The 21,832-nt window shown below is 43.4% G+C and overlaps 1 protein-coding gene and 1 pseudogene across 2 annotated transcripts; both read right to left on the bottom strand.

Annotated features, from left to right (window-relative positions):
* Positions 1-5,141: 5,141 nt before the first annotated feature.
* Positions 5,142-11,263, bottom strand: LOC143131591 (GPI alpha-1,4-mannosyltransferase I, catalytic subunit-like). 2 transcript variants are annotated; one of them, XM_076291230.1, is made up of 5 exons: positions 11,030-11,263; positions 9,224-9,765; positions 8,463-8,721; positions 6,526-6,627; positions 5,142-6,326 (listed from the first exon to the last, which is right to left on the bottom strand). In XM_076291230.1, the coding sequence occupies exons 1-5, from the start codon at positions 11,063-11,065 to the stop codon at positions 6,159-6,161; spliced, it is 1,107 nt and encodes a 368-aa protein (XP_076147345.1). In that variant the 5' UTR covers positions 11,066-11,263; the 3' UTR covers positions 5,142-6,158. The 2 variants fall into 2 exon arrangements, with proteins under 2 accessions (XP_076147345.1, XP_076147344.1); XM_076291229.1 differs by lacking the exon at positions 11,030-11,263 and adding an exon at positions 10,535-10,740.
* Positions 11,264-18,953: 7,690 nt separating this feature from the next.
* Positions 18,954-21,521, bottom strand: LOC143131827 (leukocyte elastase inhibitor-like; annotated as a pseudogene).
* Positions 21,522-21,832: the final 311 nt, after the last annotated feature.

Here is a 21,832-nt window from a genome sequence, read left to right on the forward strand (position 1 = left end):
ACGTCAATGCTTGTCCCTTTACAGTTGTGACAGTTTGCAGTTTTCAGACTACTCTCTTGTACAAGAGGGTATTTAAAGGAAAATTCCGGTATTTAGCTCTTTTAGTCCCATTTCTGGTTTGTTTTGGATGAACTAGAGTGGTGGACACCGAAATTTTGACGATTGGTCCTGTCTCGACTTTTCTGACTCGTTTTGAATCGCCTTTGACTACTTCAGAGTGGCTGCAACAGGCATGCACAAACATGTCCTAAAACAACCCTTAACGTTCGTTTTCAAAACTGTGCAACTCACCGAGTGGTTAGTGGTGTTCATTGATGTTCCAAAACAAGTATCATAGCGAAATACAGTTTACAGTCGTGTTTTATTTGGCATTTTGTAAAATCATTGATTTCTGTTGGAAGACTCATTGCACGTTGATATTACTGCGCCACCGTCTATGTGTGTTGTGTGTTGTGAGGTGTCTGAAAAAATAGTTCCACAATAGCAAATAAGACGGCTGGAAATCATACATTGCGCCGATATATTTGATTTTAATAATCAACGATTTTGGTGTCCACCACTCTAGTTCATCCAAAACAAACTAAAAAAGGGACTCAAAGTGCTAAATACCGGAATTTTCCTTTAAGTGGATGTCTGAAAAAAAAAAAATGGATGAAATGTCATATGTGTTCATTTGCGGAAACAGCAATTCAATGTTTTGATTAAGTATAAATAAATAAATAATGATATATCAAGTCAAAGGAAAACTGGCAGATATCTGTTTTTGCAAATGAGCTTCTACTTATTGTATGATAATTTCACTTAATGATAAGTTAAACAATTCACAAACTGCACAGTGACTGTTGGAAAGTAACTTCTTAAACTGGACTATGAATGAACGAAGGACAATTCCTCGATGACTGATTGCAATAGCAGTGCTGTGTTGTGGTTCTGTGTTATGAACTTGTCTTCTGTCGGTGAAATGAACTTGTCCACCAACCCAGTCCACTGAGATCATGTTCTTGGAGATGAGCCATTAGCGTACCAATATTCTAGGAATAAGAACTGCTGATGAGCTATTAGCGTACCAATATTCTAGGAATAAGAACTGCTGATGAGCCATTAACGCACCAATATTCTAGGAATAAGAACTGCTAATCCTTAAAGTGCCCGCAACTAGGCCGGGCAGAAGAGTCCACTCTTCTTCTGGAGAGGCCTTAAGTAATCATCTTACAAGGATGAGTAAGTGGCTAAAGCACCGTTTACGCTCAGCTCAGCCACCAGCACCATCAACAGCAAACATTGTGTAAAACAGAGAAGAGATAGCCAGAAAGGAAATGAATGCAACATGACCAGTCAGTTCAACTCTCGCTGTACCGAACCTTCTCACGTGATTTTTGAAGTACACAATATGAATATGCATCATTACCCCCTTATGCAACCAAGTACACAATATGAATATGCATCTTTACCCAACATTGGTCTCTCCTTATGCAACCAAGTTTGCACTTGTTTAACACAAGGCTGTGAGCTCTCATCATCAGCCCTGCCCACTACCGTGGACCTACTTCTACTTTTGACCCTCGACCCCTAACCCCCCAGTGACAGCTTATATGGTATACTATATCTAGCTTATGGTATACTATATCTAGCTTATATGGCATACTATATCTAGCCGTTTATATGGTATCCTATATCTAGCTTATATGGCATACTATATCTAGCCGTTTATATGGTATCCTATATCTAGCTTATATGGTATACTATATCTAGCCGGTTATATGGTATACTATATCTAGCCGTAGTAATAATAAGTCAGGACCATCAAAGCAATGTATAGTGAGATATGCAGGAGTGAAGCAGCACACCTCCCAGCCTACACACGGAGAGATGCAGGAGAGAGTGAAGCACACCTCTCAGCCTACACACCCGGCCTAAAAAGCCTAATCGAGGAGGGCCAACAAACTGTTCTTTTTTTCACCCGTAACGAAAGCCTGCCAACAGGATCAAATGAAATGGCAATCCCTTCCACGTCTACCTGAGCCAGGCGTCTGTTTCTCTGGAGGTTGCTGCTGAACGTGCTGTAGCTTTGTCAGAAGCACAATCCAGATAGAGAGAGAGAGAGAGAGAGAGAGAGAGAGAGAGAGAGAGGGCGCATATGCAGCTCACACATCAAGATGCCGCTCCAATTTCCGAGGCATGTAATGGACTTACGCGCGGACAGCCTCGGTCTTTTGGCGTGGAGTGGATATCGTCGGTTGGAAAATCTAAGAGTAGCAAGGTTCGGAGCCAGAGCTATTCTCACACTAGCAGAATTCGATCCGTTGGCACAGGGAGGCCGCACCAGGGAGCGTTGGGAACTTTTCACATGAAAAAGCCAAGGACCACAAAGCTGTTACAATTCTCAGTTTTCCAAAGAGACTTGGTCCAATTCTGACCATTCTGACACTGTGTTTATGTTTGGGGTTTCCAACTTCTGACGATTTCAAAAGCTTCTGTTTCGAAACTCTGAAACTTGCGTGTTAGGGGTAGAAAATGACATTCTCTAGTAATGGATGTAATTGCTAATGAGTATCCAGCAAAACAATAATTAACACAACTCCCCTTTATGGTGTTGATTGGCATTGGTGGTTTTCCTTCTGCCAGTGAACTCTTTCTGTGTGTGTGAGCTTCAACATGAGCAATGCCATTTCCTCTTCCTTGACTAAAGAAATGTAAATCGATTTTGTGTTTTGAAGAAATCCCTTTCATGCGGCAACTTTGGGCTATTTGATGAAGAACAGGCCTTAAACTCCACTTTTTAGAAAAACAGGCTTGTTCTCTAACAATGGGGTTTGCAGGGAGCCAACGGGAGAAGCTTCATGGCACACCACCTGTGAGGAGCAGGAGTTACACACACCAGAGCTCTGCTCCTGCGGGCCAAGTCCTGCCGTGTGTTTCTAAAGCATTGACCACGGCGCTGAGCGTCTGTTAGCGGCCGAGCTGCCCACCGATGCCCCTCACACACACACACACCCGCCTGTGTTCCGCAGGGGGTCGGGATCCACACCGTCGGGGCGTCCAGACCTTCACAGCAAGTCCTGTGCCCTTCCCAAACTAATCCCCTGGAACAGTGGACCCCCACCCTCCCCACACACACACACACACACACACACACACCGGCACCTCTTTTAAATCGCCCATGTGCTCCACAGCGGCCAAAATGGAGGATGTAGAGGGGAAATCCACTGTTTTTGGACAGTGGTAAACAGTGAACACTGGTGCGGGATGTGGGATTAGGGATATAAGCTCATCTTGTGCGCTCCCCACTGGAAATCCAATGCTTCCCGATGGTCAGTTTAGGCTCTCTTTCTTTGGGGGGGGGGGGGTGGGGGGTATCTAGTTAGCTATGACCCACTATCACAGTTTTTTTTAACAAAGAAAGACAAACAAATCCTGACATGATTTTCTCTTGTGTATTTTCTCCACTCCACTGTGAACGAGTGGAATTTCACGAGGATCTCAGTAGCTCAAGTTTTCAAGCTGACTTTTACTGAGGCGTGCGGACATACTGTACATTCCTAATGTATCAAATGTACACTAATTAAGTGCCAGGGAGGGATGTGGCAACTCTGCATAACACCACATTACACTGAGCTCAGCTCACACCAATGAGAAAAAGGATGGAGCACTTCTGGCAGCAGTGATGCGTTGTGCTTTATCTCACTCCGAATCTCTTCAGGTCAGAGGTCACGCAGCGCTCTATTGTTCTCCGAGGTTTGAGCAGGAAGCCGCGTCGCTCTGCGATTCAGGTTAAGAGGAACGCCAGCCACACAGAGAGAGGGGGAGAGAGAGAGGGGGGGAGAGAGAGAGAGAGAGAGGGGGAGAGAGAGAGGGGGGAGAGAGAGAGGTTTCAGTTTTAAATGTTTCATCCTCCAGCAGTGTTCACATGAGCACGCCGCAGGCTGCACGCTATCTTCATGGAGTCGACTGCGCAGCTGGGAAGAGCCAGCCTGCCTCTCAATGGCACAAACACCGCCAGAGGGGATGCTTTATGCGCTATGACAACCGCATCAGGACCGGGCTGAGTGCAGGGGAAAGGGGAGATGTGCAGCGAGGGGGTGGGGTGGGGGGGGCGGTGAAAGGTTATCCGCTAGGACCATAAGCTGTGTTGCAGGGGCTTGCGTGACCAGTCATGCTGCCTGTCATTATTGTGACACCATCCTTTCTGATTGACCACGCCTCCTGTCGTTATTGTGACACCATCCTTTCTGATTGACCACGCCTCCAAATTAGGCAGCCTCGCAGGGTGTGAAGCCAATGTCACTCATCCTGAAGTGACTTGGGAGGGGGGGCGGTCGTCAGGTGGCAGGGCAGCAAGAGAGGAGTTGAGTTAACATGCAAACATAGCCACCACCTCTTCTCTCGTTAAGTGCCACATACGCAAGGCTAGGAGGCCTTTTGGTCAGAGATCCTAATCACTCAAACTATTAAAGCAACACCAAAGAACTTTTCCTCTGTTGCACGCACGCTATTTGTTTATCCAGCAACGGCTTTGCAAATAACGAATGTTGCATGTTGCATGATTTTATGAAAGTATTATGTATTGCGACATCATGTCAAGTCAAGTCAAATGTGTAGTTTCTTATGTCTCATTCCATCGAACTACAAGCCCGCTACCCGATCTGGCAAACTTACATAGTGCGGTTATAGCCGATAGAGGGCCGCGAAGCGAATGCAGAAGTGCCGTTCACCCTGTTAGGAGTTGATGAACCACGGAAACAATTTTGGAAACATTATTTTAAGGTACAAAAAACTCTTTGGTGTTGCTTTAAGCTACAGTTAGCCACTAAGGCCGTAAAAGGAAAAATTCATCAAAACATAAGGCCTGTACTCCTCGCTCTGGACACACAGAGCGGAAGGACTGTAGAGTAGGGGGACAGAGTGCTGGGCTGTACCTGGGCCGTATCTGGGCCGTATCTGGAGAGGCCACAGAGCGCATCACAATGACTCAAATACTGCATAGAAATAAATAAATAAATAAATATGTGTACACACATACATGGATGCGCACTAAATGTAGTGCAAGTGCAATTCCCCCAACACACACACACACACACACACACACACACACACACACACACACACACACACACACACACACAAAAGAATACGTCCACAGAGACCAGTCCCTATGATTTATTTCCCCCAAGACCTTTTCTTTACAGCAGGGCACCCAGGCGCGTACAGAGTTTTGGGTCAAAAGGTTGCACAAGTCGACTCTAGAGGAGATGATTCCTCTGGACCGCTCCAACTGGCCGCCCAAAATAGAGGGACTTATCTGGTCCTAACCTCCAGCGGGGCAGAAAAGAAGCAGAAGCAGTCTCCATTACTGTTTGTTTTGAGTTGCTCTCGCGCTGTACTGCCCCGATTACCCCGGAGGGCATGCAAGGATATGCAGCTCTGCTCAAGACCTTGACTGGGCAGCCACTGCCCCTTAGTGGACGCTTCCGGAACAGCACTTTAAGGGGCAGTAGTCAAGAGCTTGATCTGACGAAGGGCCTTCATCTGACTAACTCAGTCTATGTGGTTAAATATATTTGGTGCTAAAATGTATTTTGGATTTCTTTCAGCCCTCTATCTCTAGGGCCCCTCTCTCTTCAACACACACGTTCTCTCTCCAGCAGAACACCTTAATATCCTTCTGTTCAGACCCATCATCCCCTCATGTCCACGCCATTCCGTTCATCTCTATCAGAACATCTCAAAGAGGTTATTCAGCCAGTTTTACACCGGGCCCAATGTACAGAGAGAAACAGAGAAGAGTTTTGAGCCGGAACAACACGCAAGTCCATGCACACTGCTGCTTGTTGTCTTCCCTCTCCGTGATGTTTTTGTTTACATCCTGAATATCCTTAAGTGCATGAATAGCCTCACTCTTGTGAACAGTGTGCCATCTACTGGTTATTCCTTGTACTGCACCATCAGGGTCATCGAGGGCATGACCTAGTTGTTTGCAGCCAAATGTGTAAGCCACTCCATTTTTAGATCTGCGGAGCACCACAAAAGGCCCACAAGGGAACAAACACAGAACCAAAGGTCTGTTTCTTTGCATGTGGTGACAACTCAGTCCGAGCACCAAACGTCCGTTTCTCTCTATGTAGTGACAACTCCAACCAAATGTCTTTTTCTCTGACAATTCAGTCCGTTTTGGGCCTCTTCTTGATAGACAGTGGCCTGTAATGGGAGATGATTGTGACCATGATGTAAGTGTTGATACTGAGGAAGAGCAGTCCAGCGAGCCAGATGAGGAGGAACGCATCGCGTCCCTCAAACTCCAGGTAGTACGCTGGAGCCAGCCAAATGGCCTGTCGTCGTGGAAACAGAAAGAGAAAGACAAAGTGAGAGCGTGTTTGATCCACAAACTAACCAGGGAGAGCCTTGCACACCCGTCACGCTATATAAATAAAGAACTTCCTGATACACAAGCAAGTCTATACAATAAAAGAAAATGAAAGAAATTTTTCATTCAAATGATATGTTGATTTATGGCATGTCTATAGATACCTGTCCAGCAAACCAGAGCGCCAGCATCCCAACTCCTTTCTTAAGAGACAAAGTGAGGTGGGGAATAACCAGCGGCAACAGACACAGGTACCACAGGAAGTACTAGAGGGAAACAAACATACAAAACATAAACAGGAAGTACTACAGGGAAACAAACAAACCGAACATAAACAGGAAGTACTACAGGGAAACAAACAAACCGAACATAAACAGGAAGTACTACAGGGAAACAAACAAACAGAACATAAACATCAGCAGAGCAGTTAACTGATGCTGAAAACCAAAACAGGAAAAAATAAAAGATTAAATGCAGGCCAAATGCAGTCAAATGTTTTAACCTCAAAACAATTAGTATTTCACATTTAACCCTACTTACCATTCTTATGCTGTACTTACACTACCGGTCAAAAGTTAGGGGTCACTTAGACATTTCCATTCCACTCCATTATAGACAATAACAGCTGAGATCAGTTGCATTGTTTTTTTTAATCAGGGCAGCAGGTTTCAGATTACATTATGTGCTTACATACAGTAATTGCAAAAGGGTTCTCCATTGTTTTTTCATATAGCCTTTTAAAATGATATCAGATTAGTAAGCAGAATGTGCCTTTGGAACATTGGATGAATGGTTGCTGATAATGGACAGTAGATATTGCAGTAAAGATCAGTCATTTCTTTCTACAATAGTCGAGAACCCTTTTGCAATTGTTTATAATAAGTGACCCCAAACTTTTGACCGGTAGTGTACATAATCAGGGGTTAAAGTAAAAAAAAAAATCATGAGCTGAAACCCCTTACGATAAAGATGCTGAAACACTACTGACTTTGTGATTAGTAGATAGGTGGAGGGTGGCGCATCATGTTGTGTTTTGTCATGTCAACATGACATGACAAAACACAACATCAGTTGAGGGCTGCAACTTCACTTTTTAAATGCCAATATCATGGCCGGACTACTGTTGTCAGTGATATAAGTATTTGAAATGAACATGATTTCTTAATGTCTAGTGACATATCAGGGCCATTTTATGATTAATTGAAATACATTTCTTACATACGGTTCCTTTAACAGTCAACAAAAATGATGAGTCATTCAAAAGATCAAAAGTGCTGACAACAAACATTCTAACTCACGATTTCCACAAAATAAGATAATAGGCTATTAACTGCCGTTATTTGCTTCGCTTTAGCTTTATCAGATCTCAACTAGACGGTGTTGCCATGGCCCGCCCAGCTCTGCTTCTGTGGATGTGGTAGGTGTCTGTGGCTGTGGCTGTGGTAGGTGTCTGTGGCTGTGGATGTGGTAGGTGTCTGTGGCTGTGGCTGTGGTAGGTGTCTGTGGCTGTGGTAAGTGTCTGGATGTGGTAGGTGTCTGGATGTGGTAGGTGTCTGTGGACGTGGCAGGCGTCTGTGGACGTGGTAGGCGTCTGTGGACGTGGTAGGTGTCTGTGGACGTGGTAGGTGTCTGTGGCTGTGGTAGGTGTCTGTGGATGTGGCAGGCGTCTGTGTCTGTGGTTAGTGTCTGTGGCTGTGGATGTGGCAGGTGTCTGTGGACGTGGCAGGCGTCTGTGGCTGTGGTAAGTGTCTGGATGTGGTAGGTGTCTGGATGTGGTAGGTGTCTGTGGATGTGGCAGGCGTCTGTGGACGTGGCAGGCGTCTGTGGACGTGGTAGGTGTCTGTGGCTGTGGATGTGGTAGGTGTCTGTGGACGTGGCAGGCGTCTGTGTCTGTGGTTAGTGTCTGTGGCTGTGGATGTGGCAGGTGTCTGTGGACGTGGCAGGCGTCTGTGTCTGTGGTTAGTGTCTGTGGCTGTGGATGTGGCAGGTGTCTGTGGACGTGGCAGGTGTCTGTGGCTGTGGTAAGTGTCTGGATGTGGTAGGTGTCTGTGGACATGGCAGGCTTCTGTGTCTGTGGTAGGTGTGTGTGGGGTGTGCGGACCTGCGAGGTGCAGACTTTGTTGAAGGTGACGAAGATGGCGGTGTTGAGGAAGCAGCAGAGGGCCAGGTCAGCGTGGAAGGCCAGCGAGGTCAGGAGCAGCAGCGCGGCCTGGGGCAGGAAGGCAACTACGCCCAGCGCCGGGCTCCACGCGCTCTCCGCCGTCAGGTACAGCAGGTAGAAGTACGGCGAGAAGTTGTGCCGGATGTCGCGCCGGGTCAGGTGGTACAGGTAGGTCTCGTGGAGGAACTCCCAGCCGTACCTGCCCACAGGAAGACTCACGTCAGGAGCAGAGACTAACAGAGTCACCTGTAGACTCAGGTGTGAACACTGAGAGGGATCAGATCTGCGAATACACTGCATCCACAGTTACAGCTGAACACTGAACCAACCACTGCACACACACACACACACACACAGGCAAGCACACCCCCCCCCCCAAACGCCCACACACACACACACACACACACGCACACAAACACACACACACGCACACAATGCAGACAGGCAAGCACACCGTCAATCAAACGGAGAGGCAAGCACACACACACACGCACACGCACACGCACACGCACACGCACACACACACACACACACACACACAGTCAGAATAAACCAGGGACAGGCAAGCACACCGTCAGTATAGACCAGGGTGTCAAGGGCTCAATTTTACAAGTGCCCAAGATAGATGGGTACATTATATATCAAAGGTATAAAAAATGATATTAGTTTTTTTGAAGATAAGAGCAATTCTGAAAACTCACATGCGATAGAACACTAGAGTGAGTCCACAGAAAAGCCCTCCAGAGACGAAGGCGAACATCAGGAGGTCTCTGTTCAACAGCCTGCGGACAAACGCCCAGAGCGTCCCGCTCCTCTTCCCGCCGGACGGGCCCCCTCCCGGCTCCCTCGCCTGCAGGGACAGGGCGATGGGCAGCGCGTACGTCACCGGGTAGATCTTCATGTGCACGGCCAGTCCGTAGAGCAGGGCGGCGGCCAGCGTCCGTCTCCGCTCCAGACACAGCAGCGTCCCCAGCACCAGCGCCGACAGCAGGGACTCGGCGTTCCCGCGCGTGGACACGCCCGCGGGGAGCGGGTTCAGCAGCCAGAGGGCGCTGTGGAGGCCGGCCGCCTCCGTCGAGAGACCGCGCAGCAGGAGCAGCCGCTGGATGAGCACGCCCGTTAGCACGTCGCACGCCACGAACAGCAGCTTCCCGAAGACGAACGTCAGGTAGATGTTGGGGGTCAGCATCCAGGCCAGGAGGGGAGTGTAGCGATAAGTGGACCTGTTGTACGGAGACTCACCCTGTAGGCACACAGAGGGGCAAAGCAAAGAGACGACTGTAACACATTGATTACATAAGGGGTAATGTATAGAACGCCGGTCACATTGATTACATAAGGGGTAATGTATAGAACGCCAGTCATATCAGATTAGTAAGCAGAGTGCCTTTTGAACATTGGATGAATGGTTGCACTAAAGATCAGCCATTTCTTTCTACAATAGTCGAGAACCCTTTTGCAATTGTTTTATCTAAGAAGGGAAATTAAGCATGAATTGTTTTATCTAAGAAAGGAAATTAGGCATGAATTGTTTTATCTAAGAAGGGAAATTAAGCATGCATTTTATTTAAGAAGAGAAATTAAGCATGCATTGAAGAGCAACTAAAATGTACACAATAATCAGCAATAACTGTAATTCTGGCAGCAGATAAACATCAGTTTGAAAGAGTGAAAGAAGATTTGCTTGTTTTTTGATTGAACATTGAGAACCCTTTTGCAATTGTTTTATCTAAGAAGGGAAATTAAGCATGAATTGTTTTATCTAAGAAAGGAAATTAGGCATGAATTGTTTTATCTAAGAAGGGAAATTAAGCATGCATTGTTTTATTTAAGAAGGGAAATTAAGCATGCATTGAAGAGCAACTAAAATGTACACAATAATCAGCAATAACTGGAATTCTGGCAGCAGATAAACATCAGTTTGAAAGAGTGAAAGAAGATATGCTTGTTTTTTGATTGAACATTTTAAACACAATTCACTAGTGTAAGTCAGTTACGTGTCCCCTCCATACCTTTTCCTGTAATCCATGAACGTGATCTTGACAATGGTGTGGTGTGTGTGAGTGTGTATGTGTGTTTGAGAGAGAGAGAGAGAGAGAGAGAGAGAGAGAGGATCCACAATTCAACCTGACCAGACAGTAAGGCATAAAAAAAACTCAGCTCAAAGCTTTTACAGTAGCCTACTCTTTCGTGCCTACCTGAGTGAGGTATCTTGACGCATCTGTAAACACATGGTAATCGATATCTGTGTATTTCACGATCATTGTTCTGTCCTGATAAATCCCAAACCCGAGCAGCAGTAGCCGCATCACAAGTGCAAAACTAAGCAACGTGTGCATTCTCATCAGTTGAGAGAGGGCTTTTTGCCCTGAAAACGCCATGCTTTCCTCTTTTATAGTAGCCTACGGACTTTACTTATTCACAGCGAGTCACCAACGATCATTATCCGCTTTGTAAGGAATTGGCTAGTTAGTTAGAAAGCTAAATTCCCTTCACAGCATCATTACCTTGTTCACTATGCTTTGCTTTGCTTTGCTTTGCATTGCACTGCAGCTCTCGCTAGCTCACTAGGATGTTCGGTCCCATTCTGCTAAATAAGTCATCCTACTGATCATTCACTGTGTCGGCACCTCGACAATTAACATAACTATTCATACGAAACGATATTCAGAGTTTATGACATATTTATCCTTCCTGGACTATGTCTATTGATAAGCACAGAAACACCGCTTCCGCACAGACAAAATCCCGGAAGTGTCAACGCATTTGTTGAGGGCGGTGCTACCATAGACAGTATAAGGGTGCTACAAGATTGAAAGAACGTGGTCTGCGTCTTTACTGTCTATGGTCTTCTCCTTCTTCTTCTTCTTCTTCATCAGGGAATTGTATTGCCAGCATGCACTCTTTGTGCAATAATAATAATAATAATAATAATAATAATAATAAATAAAAAAGGGCTAAAGTCTTGTTGCTAGTTGTAGACTATGGTAGACTTAGGTTGCTCAGAGTAACAGAGTTATCTGTTACCCTCAGAGTAGGCCTATAGGCCTACTGCATGTCAGAAGTATGCTTCACGGTTTCTGTTTCCGTACAATATGGGCACATTCCTGTCTCATGTTTCATGAACCTGTACTACTTGTTCTGCTTTAAGTGCTTCTTTTGCCAACTTGTCTGCCTTCTCATTGCCCTCAATACCTGTGTGCGCTGGAACCCAAGTGAACTGTAGCTATTTATAGCTTCTGTTGAGCTATCCTGAAAATCATCTGATGAACTTCATCTAAAAGATCCTGTCTGCATGCAGATTTGGATGCTATAGGAAGGACATCGATTTCAAATACTTATATCACTGACAACAGTAGTCCGGCCAGGATATTGTCATTTAAAAAGTGAAGTTGCAGCCCTCAACTGATGTTGATGTTGTCTTGTTGTGTTTTGGCCTGATGCGCCACCCTCCACCTGTCTACTAATCACGAAGTCCGTAGTGTTTCGGCATCCAGGTTGCCAGCTCTGCTAGTCAGGAGGGAGGGGGAGGGGATACACCGCTCTACAGTAATTTGAAAGTGATTGCAGTACCAGTTTTGGCCACAATCTTACATACTGTTCCTTTAAGGGATAAGGAGTGATAGACTTCTCCGCAGTCTGTCTGCCTCTCCACCCGTGTACTGTCTGTCCACTAGCCACTTTTTACCACTGTCTTACTGCTTCACTGTTTGCGTGCTATATTAGCACATAAGCATAATCCCTCCCTCCATCCCACAGCCGGATTGTGGCCACACTTTATACCTTTACTTAATACTTAATGCTTTATAATCAATACTTGTATAATGGCTGTAATCCTATTACGTCAACCCATTCTTGCACTGATATAGTTTTTATTTATTTATAGTTTTTTATATTGCCTTGCCTATCTCTTATATGTCCATATTTATTTTATGCTGGTCTCTAGACTTTATTCTTGCACTGTTGGACTCATTTGCACCATCACCATGACACTCACTCTCACAGAGCACCTTCCTCACTATGCACAGAGACTCACAGGCTCAGTCTCTGCCTCAGTCATTGCAAGCGCCTCATGCTTAATCACCCCTAACTATGTGGATCCTGTTTTAGACTTGATTTAGGTTTAGTGTTATTTAGTATAATTTGTTTTTTAGTATATTCTGTATCTTCTACTGTCCTTATTGCTTAGTTGTGTTTTTTATATTATATACTTTTATTACTTTTTCTGTTGTTAGTGAATGTTGTGTGTGATGTCTGTATGCTACTAAGACCTTGAATTTCCCCGTGGGGATCAATAAAGTATCTATCTATCTATCTATTCCATCCAAAACTACAGATCGCAATGCAACCATATTCCCAGCATTCTTCTAACACCAGTTTTGTAGGGTGTGTAGTTTTCATGCCCCAATATGCGAGAGAGTTTTAACCTCCAAAGATTTAAAGGCATCTCCCCTACTCCAAAGATTTAAAGGCATCTCCCCTACTCCAGAGATTTAAAGGCATCTCCCCTTAAAGGCATCTCCCCTACTCCAGAGATTTAAAGGCATCTCCCCTTAAAGGCATCTCCCCTACTCCAGAGATTTAAAGGCATCTCCCCTTAAAGGCATCTCCCCTACTCCAGAGATTTAAAGGCATCTCCCCTACTCCAGAGATTTAAAGGCCTCTCCCCTTAAAGGCATCTCCCCTACTTCTACTTACGGCGCTGGGATGTGATGTTCAGAAGGCTCCACTACACAGCCGGAGAGCTTTGGCCTGCACCGTCCAGTTCAGCTCATAGTTTTTGCTGCTGATTTGTATACTGAGCAGTCAATCACTGATTGGATTATTGCAATATAAATTATAAAAAGAGCCTGACCCCCCCCCAGCTGTACCCTGAAAGACACTTCAAAAGATTGATTGGTTTTTTACACTTGTCCATAATTTTAAGTCATTGACCTGTTTGAGAGATTGTCCATATCTTAAGATCTATTGTGGGTTTTACCAGATGAATTGCGTTTTTTCCACTGAAAGGTGGAACCCCCAGTCAAATGACCATTTTCCAACCTTACTAATTGCTGTTTGCATCCTTTGCTGTAAGTTGTCCATATTACGGCCCCTCACCCACAACACCCCATCATCTGAATATATCCCCTGATTCACTCCACCAAAGACATCATTAATCGTTATATTAAACAGAATTGGACTGCACACTACCTTGTGGGGTGCCATTTTCTATTGTGTATGTGCTAGATGACTGACCCTATCCTGCACCTCTATGGTTCTACCCTTTAAAAAATCTTTGATCCAGTTGAATATTTTACCACCTATTTCCGTTTATCACCTATTTTTATTCAACTTAATTAAAAGTCCTTCTTTCCACAGCATGTCATAAGCCTTCTCTATGTCAGAAAAGGTTGCCACAACAGATTCTTTGTTAACTTGTGCTTTACGTACCTCATTCTCCAGGCGGAATACAGGATAGTTGTTCTTCCATTACGGAAACCACTCTGGTATGGTGTGATCATCCCTCTGCTTTCTAATTTGTACACTAACCTTTTAGTAATCATCCTCTCCATGAGATTACATAGGTTAGACATTAAAGATATTGGTCTGTAGCTTTTGACATTCGTTTCCCATAGACCCGTTTTCTGTAAATGGGTCTAGGGACTATTACTGAGTGTTTTCACCCAGTGGGCAGCTTTCCTCACTCTTATAAAACCAGTATCACATGTTTTGCCACATCAGATAGTTCTTCAATCATTTTATAGCATATCCCATCTCCCTGGTAAAGTATTTTAACACCTATCAATGCTCTTTTAAGTTGAAACAGTGTGAAATCTGCATCTAGTGAGCTCTCCCCTACAACTTTCATCCCCAGCATATCTTTATTTTCTTCAATGGTCCTCATTCTTATAGCTAGCTCTTCACTGGAGAGCTTCTGTGAGCTATGTATCCTTACAAAGGATTTTGCAAGCATCTCAGCATTTTCTCTGCTGGTTACTGCCTCAGTGCCATTATCTCTTACTGAAAAGTCCCTTCTTATGGCGCCCATCTTTCTGATCATTCCCCATGTGTCCTTAACCTTTATTCCTGTCCCAATATTACTACAGAAATCTCTCCAGTATTTCCTTTGGGCTTCTCTAGTTCGTTTGGCTTTAGCCTGTGCTTTTTTATACTCAAACATGATCAAATGAATGATTAGATGTAACCATTTTAAGGGTTTTATTCCTGTTTTTAACAGCCTCTCTACACTCATCAGACCACCATGGGACCATTTTCTTCTTCTTTGCTCCAGATGTTTTACCTATTGTTTCCTCTGCCGACTCATGTATTATGTTAATAATCATATTGTTCAACTCCTCAATGTCGTCACTCAAATTTGGCATGACTTCAATTAATTTGCTGCTTGTTTTAAAACTATACAGCCCCCATTTGGCCTCTTTCATTCTCCATCTTGGAATACAATTTTCTTCAAAACTAATATTTTGATTCCTTATCTTAACCCAGATAGGATAGTGGTCACTGCCCATTGCAGTGTCACTGCTAGTTGTTGTGATGCAAAAGTAAGATCAATTGCAGATTCTACACCATGAGCTGCGTCATACCTAGTGCCTCTTCCATCATTAAGACACACTAACTGATTATCATCCATAAACTCCCCAATGATACTCTGCACACTAACTGATTTTCATCTATAAACTCCCCAATGATACTCTGCACAATGACAATAAAGTTGAATCTAATCTAATCTGATCTAATCTAATGATATGCCCATCTCCGTCTGCCCATGCCTCAATTATAATTATCTCAAGGTCTTCACTACTGTTGATAGCTCTATACAGTACATTAACCATGTTGGATGAGCAAGGGTTCTTACGCACTGCTGTATAGCCATACAATGTAAAGTCAAGTGAGGGTTTTAGCCAGGATTCCTGAATGCAGATAATGTTAGGTTTAACTGATTGGTCCTGAATGTGCTGTTTGCAATTAGGCTCCTCGCATTCCACTGTAGAATGATTAGCATCATTAATCTCCACCATCACATGTTGACTGTGAATCTGATATCCCTGTTATAAGTGTTGCATTAAATGATCTCTACTGACATGTCTTCCATTTCCAAATACTTTTCTGCCGCTTTTACAATTATCTTAGTTCTCCCTGTTCAACTATATATGCCTGGGCACAACAGTAAAGGATTTCCTTTGCAAGCATCTCAGCATTTTCTCTGCTGGTTACTGCCTCAGTGCCATTATCTCTTACTGAATATTTAGAAAATGTAGGCTACTCAAGTTCAAGCTCATCACTTCACAAACCTAGAAGATAAGTCAGGCCAAACACAGTTACATGTCAAGTTTTCATGGCAATATCATGCCAAATGTCAAGTTGTCATGACAATAGGGATGTAACGGTATGAAAATTTAACCTCACGGTTAAAGTGACCAAAATTATCACGGTTTTCGGTATTATCACGGTATTTTTAAAAGTGTGTTCAATATGTTCAGAAAGCACTGATAGGCCTACACAAGCTGAAATAGTTTCAAAAAGTGTCCCGTTCATGTTTAATTGGGTATGTGCTTATAGCTTAACTTACCCTAACATTATTTGGAGGTTGCTATTACTGTTATCTGGATCCAATGAGTGAGACCAGGCTTGGAATTTCACCATTCTGGGGGCAAGGCCACTTGGCCTTCAGTTGAGCATATTTGGTGGAGGGCACAAAGGCCACATGTTAGGGCACCAAGGCCAAAGTTAACTATACAGTAGTAGGCTATAACAATGATCAAAGTTGTATAGCCTATTCACTGCAGTAGACCTGCATCACTGTATGAAACATTACAAAAACATGAAACATGACATATTACATAGAACTGCAAATGATTTGATCATCTAATATTTACAGATATCTAGGCTATATTTAACATTTATTTTATATTTGGCCTGTTATGAAATCATGTATTGAACAATTTAAGCACAGTTCAGCTTTAAGAAACTCAAATAGCCTAGATGCATGCTTAGCATTTTGTGATCTACTTTCACAAACTCTTAGTCAGCTGTCCTCTGATTTACCGATATTTAGGTGATATTTGTAACATTTATTTTGTATTTGGCCCGTTATGAAATCATGTGGAACAATTTAAACACATTGTAAAACTTAAAGCCCAAATTTGGAGACATCCATGCATGTCGAAATTTACTGCAAATTCAAAACTGGATTACTCTGGAACGGCTAACTGTACAGGTGACTGCTTTAGGCTACATCTTTGTGTTCGGTAAGGTCTGCTGTTTATTCTGATATATGGTTTGTTATGTGTTAAACGAAAGGTTTGTGAAGTATTTCACCTAGAGGAATGGGTAGGGTGATGGACGCAAAACCTTCAGTAGAATTTATGATTAAATTGAATTATATTATTTACTTTTCTCGCGAACCGTTCACCATAGCAATTCGCGGCTAACATCGTTTAAAAGCTGAGAAAAAGCTATTTCATGTGATACTGATGTCTGCGTGATAAGTAGGCTCGTTCGCGAGTAGTTCAACTGAGAAGAATGGGTGAATTTAGATGCACTTTCTTTCTTGCGCTGTCACTTTCTCCACTGCATAAAATACTAAATGAATTTGCGCTGTGAATATTTTGACAGGCCATAGGCTAAATAAAAATCGCTATTAGTAGGACGCAAAGCAGGATATTGAAAGAAGGGCACCAAGGCCACCGCGGCCTGTAAACCTCTGATTTTCAAAGGGACATCACGGCCAACGCAAGGGGCAACGACGTGGCCGTCGTGAAATTCCTACCCTGAGAAATAAAACTTTAGGCTACAGTGCTCTTCTGATAACGTGAGTGGAATGGATTTAATGTGGACGCGAAGATAAAAAAGAAAAACGCAGAGCGGCTAAATGATACAGTGCAAGTTTTGCGGTGAAAATGTTCCGCCTTTTAAAATCAGTTGTAGCCTAATCCAAATAGCAGTTAAAACCATCAATTGGACAACAGAATCAGTAGGGTACCAATTTTGCTTCATTGTACCAGGCCTACTGTATGTCAAAAGCAGGCTCGGATGAAGCTGGGAAGGATTAAACACACGGTTTCAACACCGTGGTAATCAACCATGATAATTATGATATTTCAAAAGAAAACGGTAATTGTTATCGTCAACATTTTTATCACGGTTTATCATTATACCGGTAATCGTTACATCCCTACATGACAATATTGTAAACGGGTTACATTTTCTTGGCTAATGTCAAGTTGTCATGACAAAGACACCGTCAAATAATGTCATCTTGGCTAATGTCAAGGTGTCATAATGATGACACCCAAACAATGTCAACTTGACATTCCAAAAACCGAATGACACATTATGACAACAGTCATAAACATCAATAATGTGTCATTAATTTGCATGACATGCGTCATGTCATTCTTATGACGGTTACATGTCACCCTTATGTAGACCCCTTCAAATAAAGTGTTACCGGATTTCCACCATAAACGCTACAAACTGTCTCTTTTCCACTATAAGTGTATACTTGGTAACATTGCAACATTAACGTATGCTTTGAACTGGGGGTTGTCACAGGTGCTGATCTACTAGTATCGTCATTAGACTTTACCTTTCTAATTGCCTCAGCGTAAGTAAGCTTTTCTTTTACCTTTTCATACCATAGTGAAAAAGAAATTAACTACTTCTGAAAGTTCACAGACACTCTGACACTTAAATAAGTTGAAATTACATAGGAAAATGCTTCTGTTAGGTCTTGTATATACAATTTTTCAGGGGTGCCAACAAAGGCGGACAGAGTACACATCACTTACTTCATTACTTGAGTAAAAACACAGATACCCTTTGCTAAATTTTACTCAAGTACAAGTAAAAGTACAACAGTCAGATGAGAGTAGCCTACATTTTCTAAATATTGCATTACTACTGCCACAGTTTACATTTACAGAAACGTCCTACATGGAGTTATGAAAAATGTTAATGTTACTTGGAGAATGTAAAAGGAATTGAAAGTAAAATCAAATAATTTTCATCTTTTTACCATGTTGGCAGGGATGGGCAGTATTTCTAATACATGTATTTAAAATACAAAATACTATTTTGTAATTGAAACACTTGAAGCGAAAACTATCATTAACTTGTTCAGAAAATTGAAATAGTCTGGCGAGGTGTGGCCACAGGTTGGCACATTCCCGCGATGGACCTGTTGCGTCTTCATCCATTGTTTCATCCATGGTTTCATCTTGTATCTAAATCTGACCATGGAGTTGACTTTGGCAGAAAGCTGAAAGGTGATTGCTGATAGGCTGTCCCAATCAGTGGCGCCTGCACAGATTTTCCTTTTTCTCAGAATAAATGAGCTTCAAGGGTGGATTTGTCCTCATTGTTTTCATTGTGGGAGTACAATAAATCACCAAAAGATTATTATTTATACTTCTTTTTAGTCAACTTTACCAAAGGTGCCAATAATTCTGGAGGGTATACTGTAACAGCTGCATCATGTTCCTACATATAACATCTCTTTCATTTCATCCTCAGCTTAAGGGGAGCTGTAGCGGCCGTAGAAGAGGACGCTCTGGGTGGGGTTGTGTCGGATGAAGAAGAGGAAGGGGTGGTCCGCCATGAACCTCTCGGGGGGCGGCTTGGAATTAGAAAAGGAATTAGATGCGACGACAGCCGTGGCGGCCGCTGCCTTAGTGCCCTTCTCATTCACCTCCACAAAGGACTTGTGCACGACATTGGACAGAACAAGGTCATCGCAGGGAGACATGCCGGAGAAGTCGCACTTGCTCTCGTTGAAGGCGTCCGTCATTCCCATGCTCACCAGGATCTCCTTGAGGTCATATTCCTCCTCCAGCTTGAACTTGGGGAGACCAACCTCCACCTCAACAGTGTGCAACCTGTCTGGCTTGGTCCACTCCGCAAAGTTCTCATATGTGAGCATCTGCTCCAGCTGAGAGAGAGAGAGAAAGAGAGAGAGACGGTGACCTTTGCATGTCTAATAAATAGATATTATAAACTGCTCCCTCTGACACGTCTGTGCACTGCACTGCCAGGTTTGCCGTTTTACCTTCTCTAGTCCAGTGGTGTTGTCCTCCATCTCATTAGGCAGCATAATGAGCATGCTCAGATCTTTGCCCACGTAGGGCAGCTCCAGAATCTGGCACTCGGCGTCGGGAATGTAGGTGAAGGGGAACTTGGCCTTCTGATGCATCATTTTAACACGCTTGCTTTCATTCTGAACACAGAGACACGGATGTGATACATACACGTCAACCAATAATATTTTGATACACCTCTCTCTCTCTCTCTCTCTCTCTCTCTCTCTCTCTCTCTCTCTCTCTCTCTCTCTCTCTCTATATATATATATATATATATATATATATATATATATATATATATATGCCCGTCAAAAGTTTGGAATACCCTAATTGACTGACTTAACTAACGACTTGTTTGTGATTTTTAATAATATTTTTGCATGGTAGGAAATGTTTTCAAATTCTGTTTAGGGGTCCCTCAGACCCCACCACAGATTTGGCTCCCCCCCCAATGCTGACATCATGACTACGGCCTTGGTGTGTGTGTGTGTGTGTGATACAATATGAACCAATGTATATCTACACACACACACACACACACACACACACACACACACACACACACACACACACACACACACACACACACACACACACACACGTTTACCTTATTGAGCTTAAACTGAACTTTTTTGGTTCGAATGCTTTTGAACTTCTTGTCCCAGTTGCCTTTGAAGTAGATTGCATTTACTAGCACCAGTCTGGTATCCACATCCAAAACTCCTTTGGCCAAGAGGTCCACGATTTTGTCTACAATCAAAAGGAATCAGTCAATGAGAGATTGATGAGACATGAGGAGGTTTAATGATTCAGCAGAGCATAGAACCACTACTGAGAAATTAAATAAGAAATGACTGAGATTATGCTTACTGGCTGAATAACAGATCTTTACATGGATACTAAATAGTTTTAATTGATTTATAATATTTTGAACATGTTTTTGCCCTGAACTCCTGATTACCCTGAGTCTTTTCCTCCACCCATTTGTTGATGTTCACTCGAGCTGCCTCTACATTTGTACGGAAGTCAACAGCCTCCAGCTCAGCAAGGTAGTGTGTCTGTGTCAGCAAGGTATTTCTGAACAGTGGGGGGAAAAAACTCTGATGATGAACTTGGACGATATCAAGTGAGATCCACATGGGATGATCATCACATTGATATCCGATATCTCCTTTGGGCTATTCATCATAAACCATGGGTGTCCAGTGTTTGGTTTCACACAGAATGAAAGTACAGACAAACTGGTCTTACCTCAACAAACTGGAGGGACTGCTCTCCGTAGAGGCGATTGGCCAGACTCAGGGCGTAGGGGGCGCCCTCTTGGTTTAGTTCAGCAAAGAGCTTACTGAAGCCAACATGGACGTCATCCTCAACTTTGTGAAGGTTCAGGGACTACAGTGAAAACAATTGAAAAAAAAAAATGTGTATTTTAACTAGCCACACAATACTGAAGAGTAGTTTCCAGGTTATGAAAGAACCCTAGAGAGAAACTGTCTGGTTTTAATCTATAGATGTAATGCATTTACACTGATGCAATTGTTACATTTTTCCTGGAGTGTTTTAAACATGGCAATATGTTAAACCAGAGCCATATAAAGGTACCTTTATATGGCCCTGTGTTAAACCAGCACATGGTTTTGCAATAGGGTTCTGGAACCAACTGTCCCAGTTCCAGGACTCTTGCAATAGGGTTCTGGAACCAACTGTCCAAGTTCAAGGGCTCTTGCAAGCTGCAACTGCCCACCAACTACCAGGCTGGATCCACCTTTTGGATTTTGTGAAAAAGACCAAGAGCTTATCAGAGAATGACTCCCCAATGGAAAAAGTGACAAATCATGGCCATCTGAGAGCTAGTTGGCGCATGTGTTAATCGAAAAGCACTAACAAAGGGGAACACAAATATCCACACAGCTGTTGCCATGGCGCCCAACACATGTGAGCCAATAACTGCATGTAACTACGGTATGTATCTGATCATCATTGCAATCCCCAGAGTAACTAGGGGTTGAACAGACAGGGTAATACATATAAGGGTAATGAATAAGTTTATGACAGTGTCATCAGAGACATCAGTTGGCAGCCTCCTCTTCCTACCAGCTGCATGTAAAAAGGGGGGGGGGGGGGGGGCTGAGATAACACAACTGACCTCAACAGTGGCTAAAGCATTTATTTTATATGAAATAACATATAGCCTATAAGGCAAAAAGCACCCTTGACCACTCAAGCCCAGAC

This window comes from Alosa pseudoharengus, unplaced genomic scaffold, assembly GCF_046254945.1.
Source record: "Alosa pseudoharengus isolate Yale_2024_CS ecotype anadromous, Long Island Sound unplaced genomic scaffold, YU_APseudo_1.1 YU_APseudo_1.1_scf_18, whole genome shotgun sequence".
NCBI classification, from domain to species: Eukaryota; Metazoa; Chordata; class Actinopteri; order Clupeiformes; family Clupeidae; genus Alosa; species Alosa pseudoharengus.

Bases quoted from the DNA above. Each gene is read 5' to 3' on its own strand.
- LOC143131591 (XM_076291229.1), bottom strand. From the start codon at position 10,669: ATGCCTTACTGTCTGGTCAGGTTGAATTGTGGATCCTCTCTCTCTCTC. The intron at 9,766-10,534 runs GTATGGAGGGGA...GTGTGCCTACAG, and splicing joins TTCATGGATTACAGGAAAAG to GGTGAGTCTCCGTACAACAG. The intron at 6,628-8,462 runs GTCCGCACACCC...GTTTCCCTCTAG, and splicing joins ACAAAGTCTGCACCTCGCAG to TACTTCCTGTGGTACCTGTG.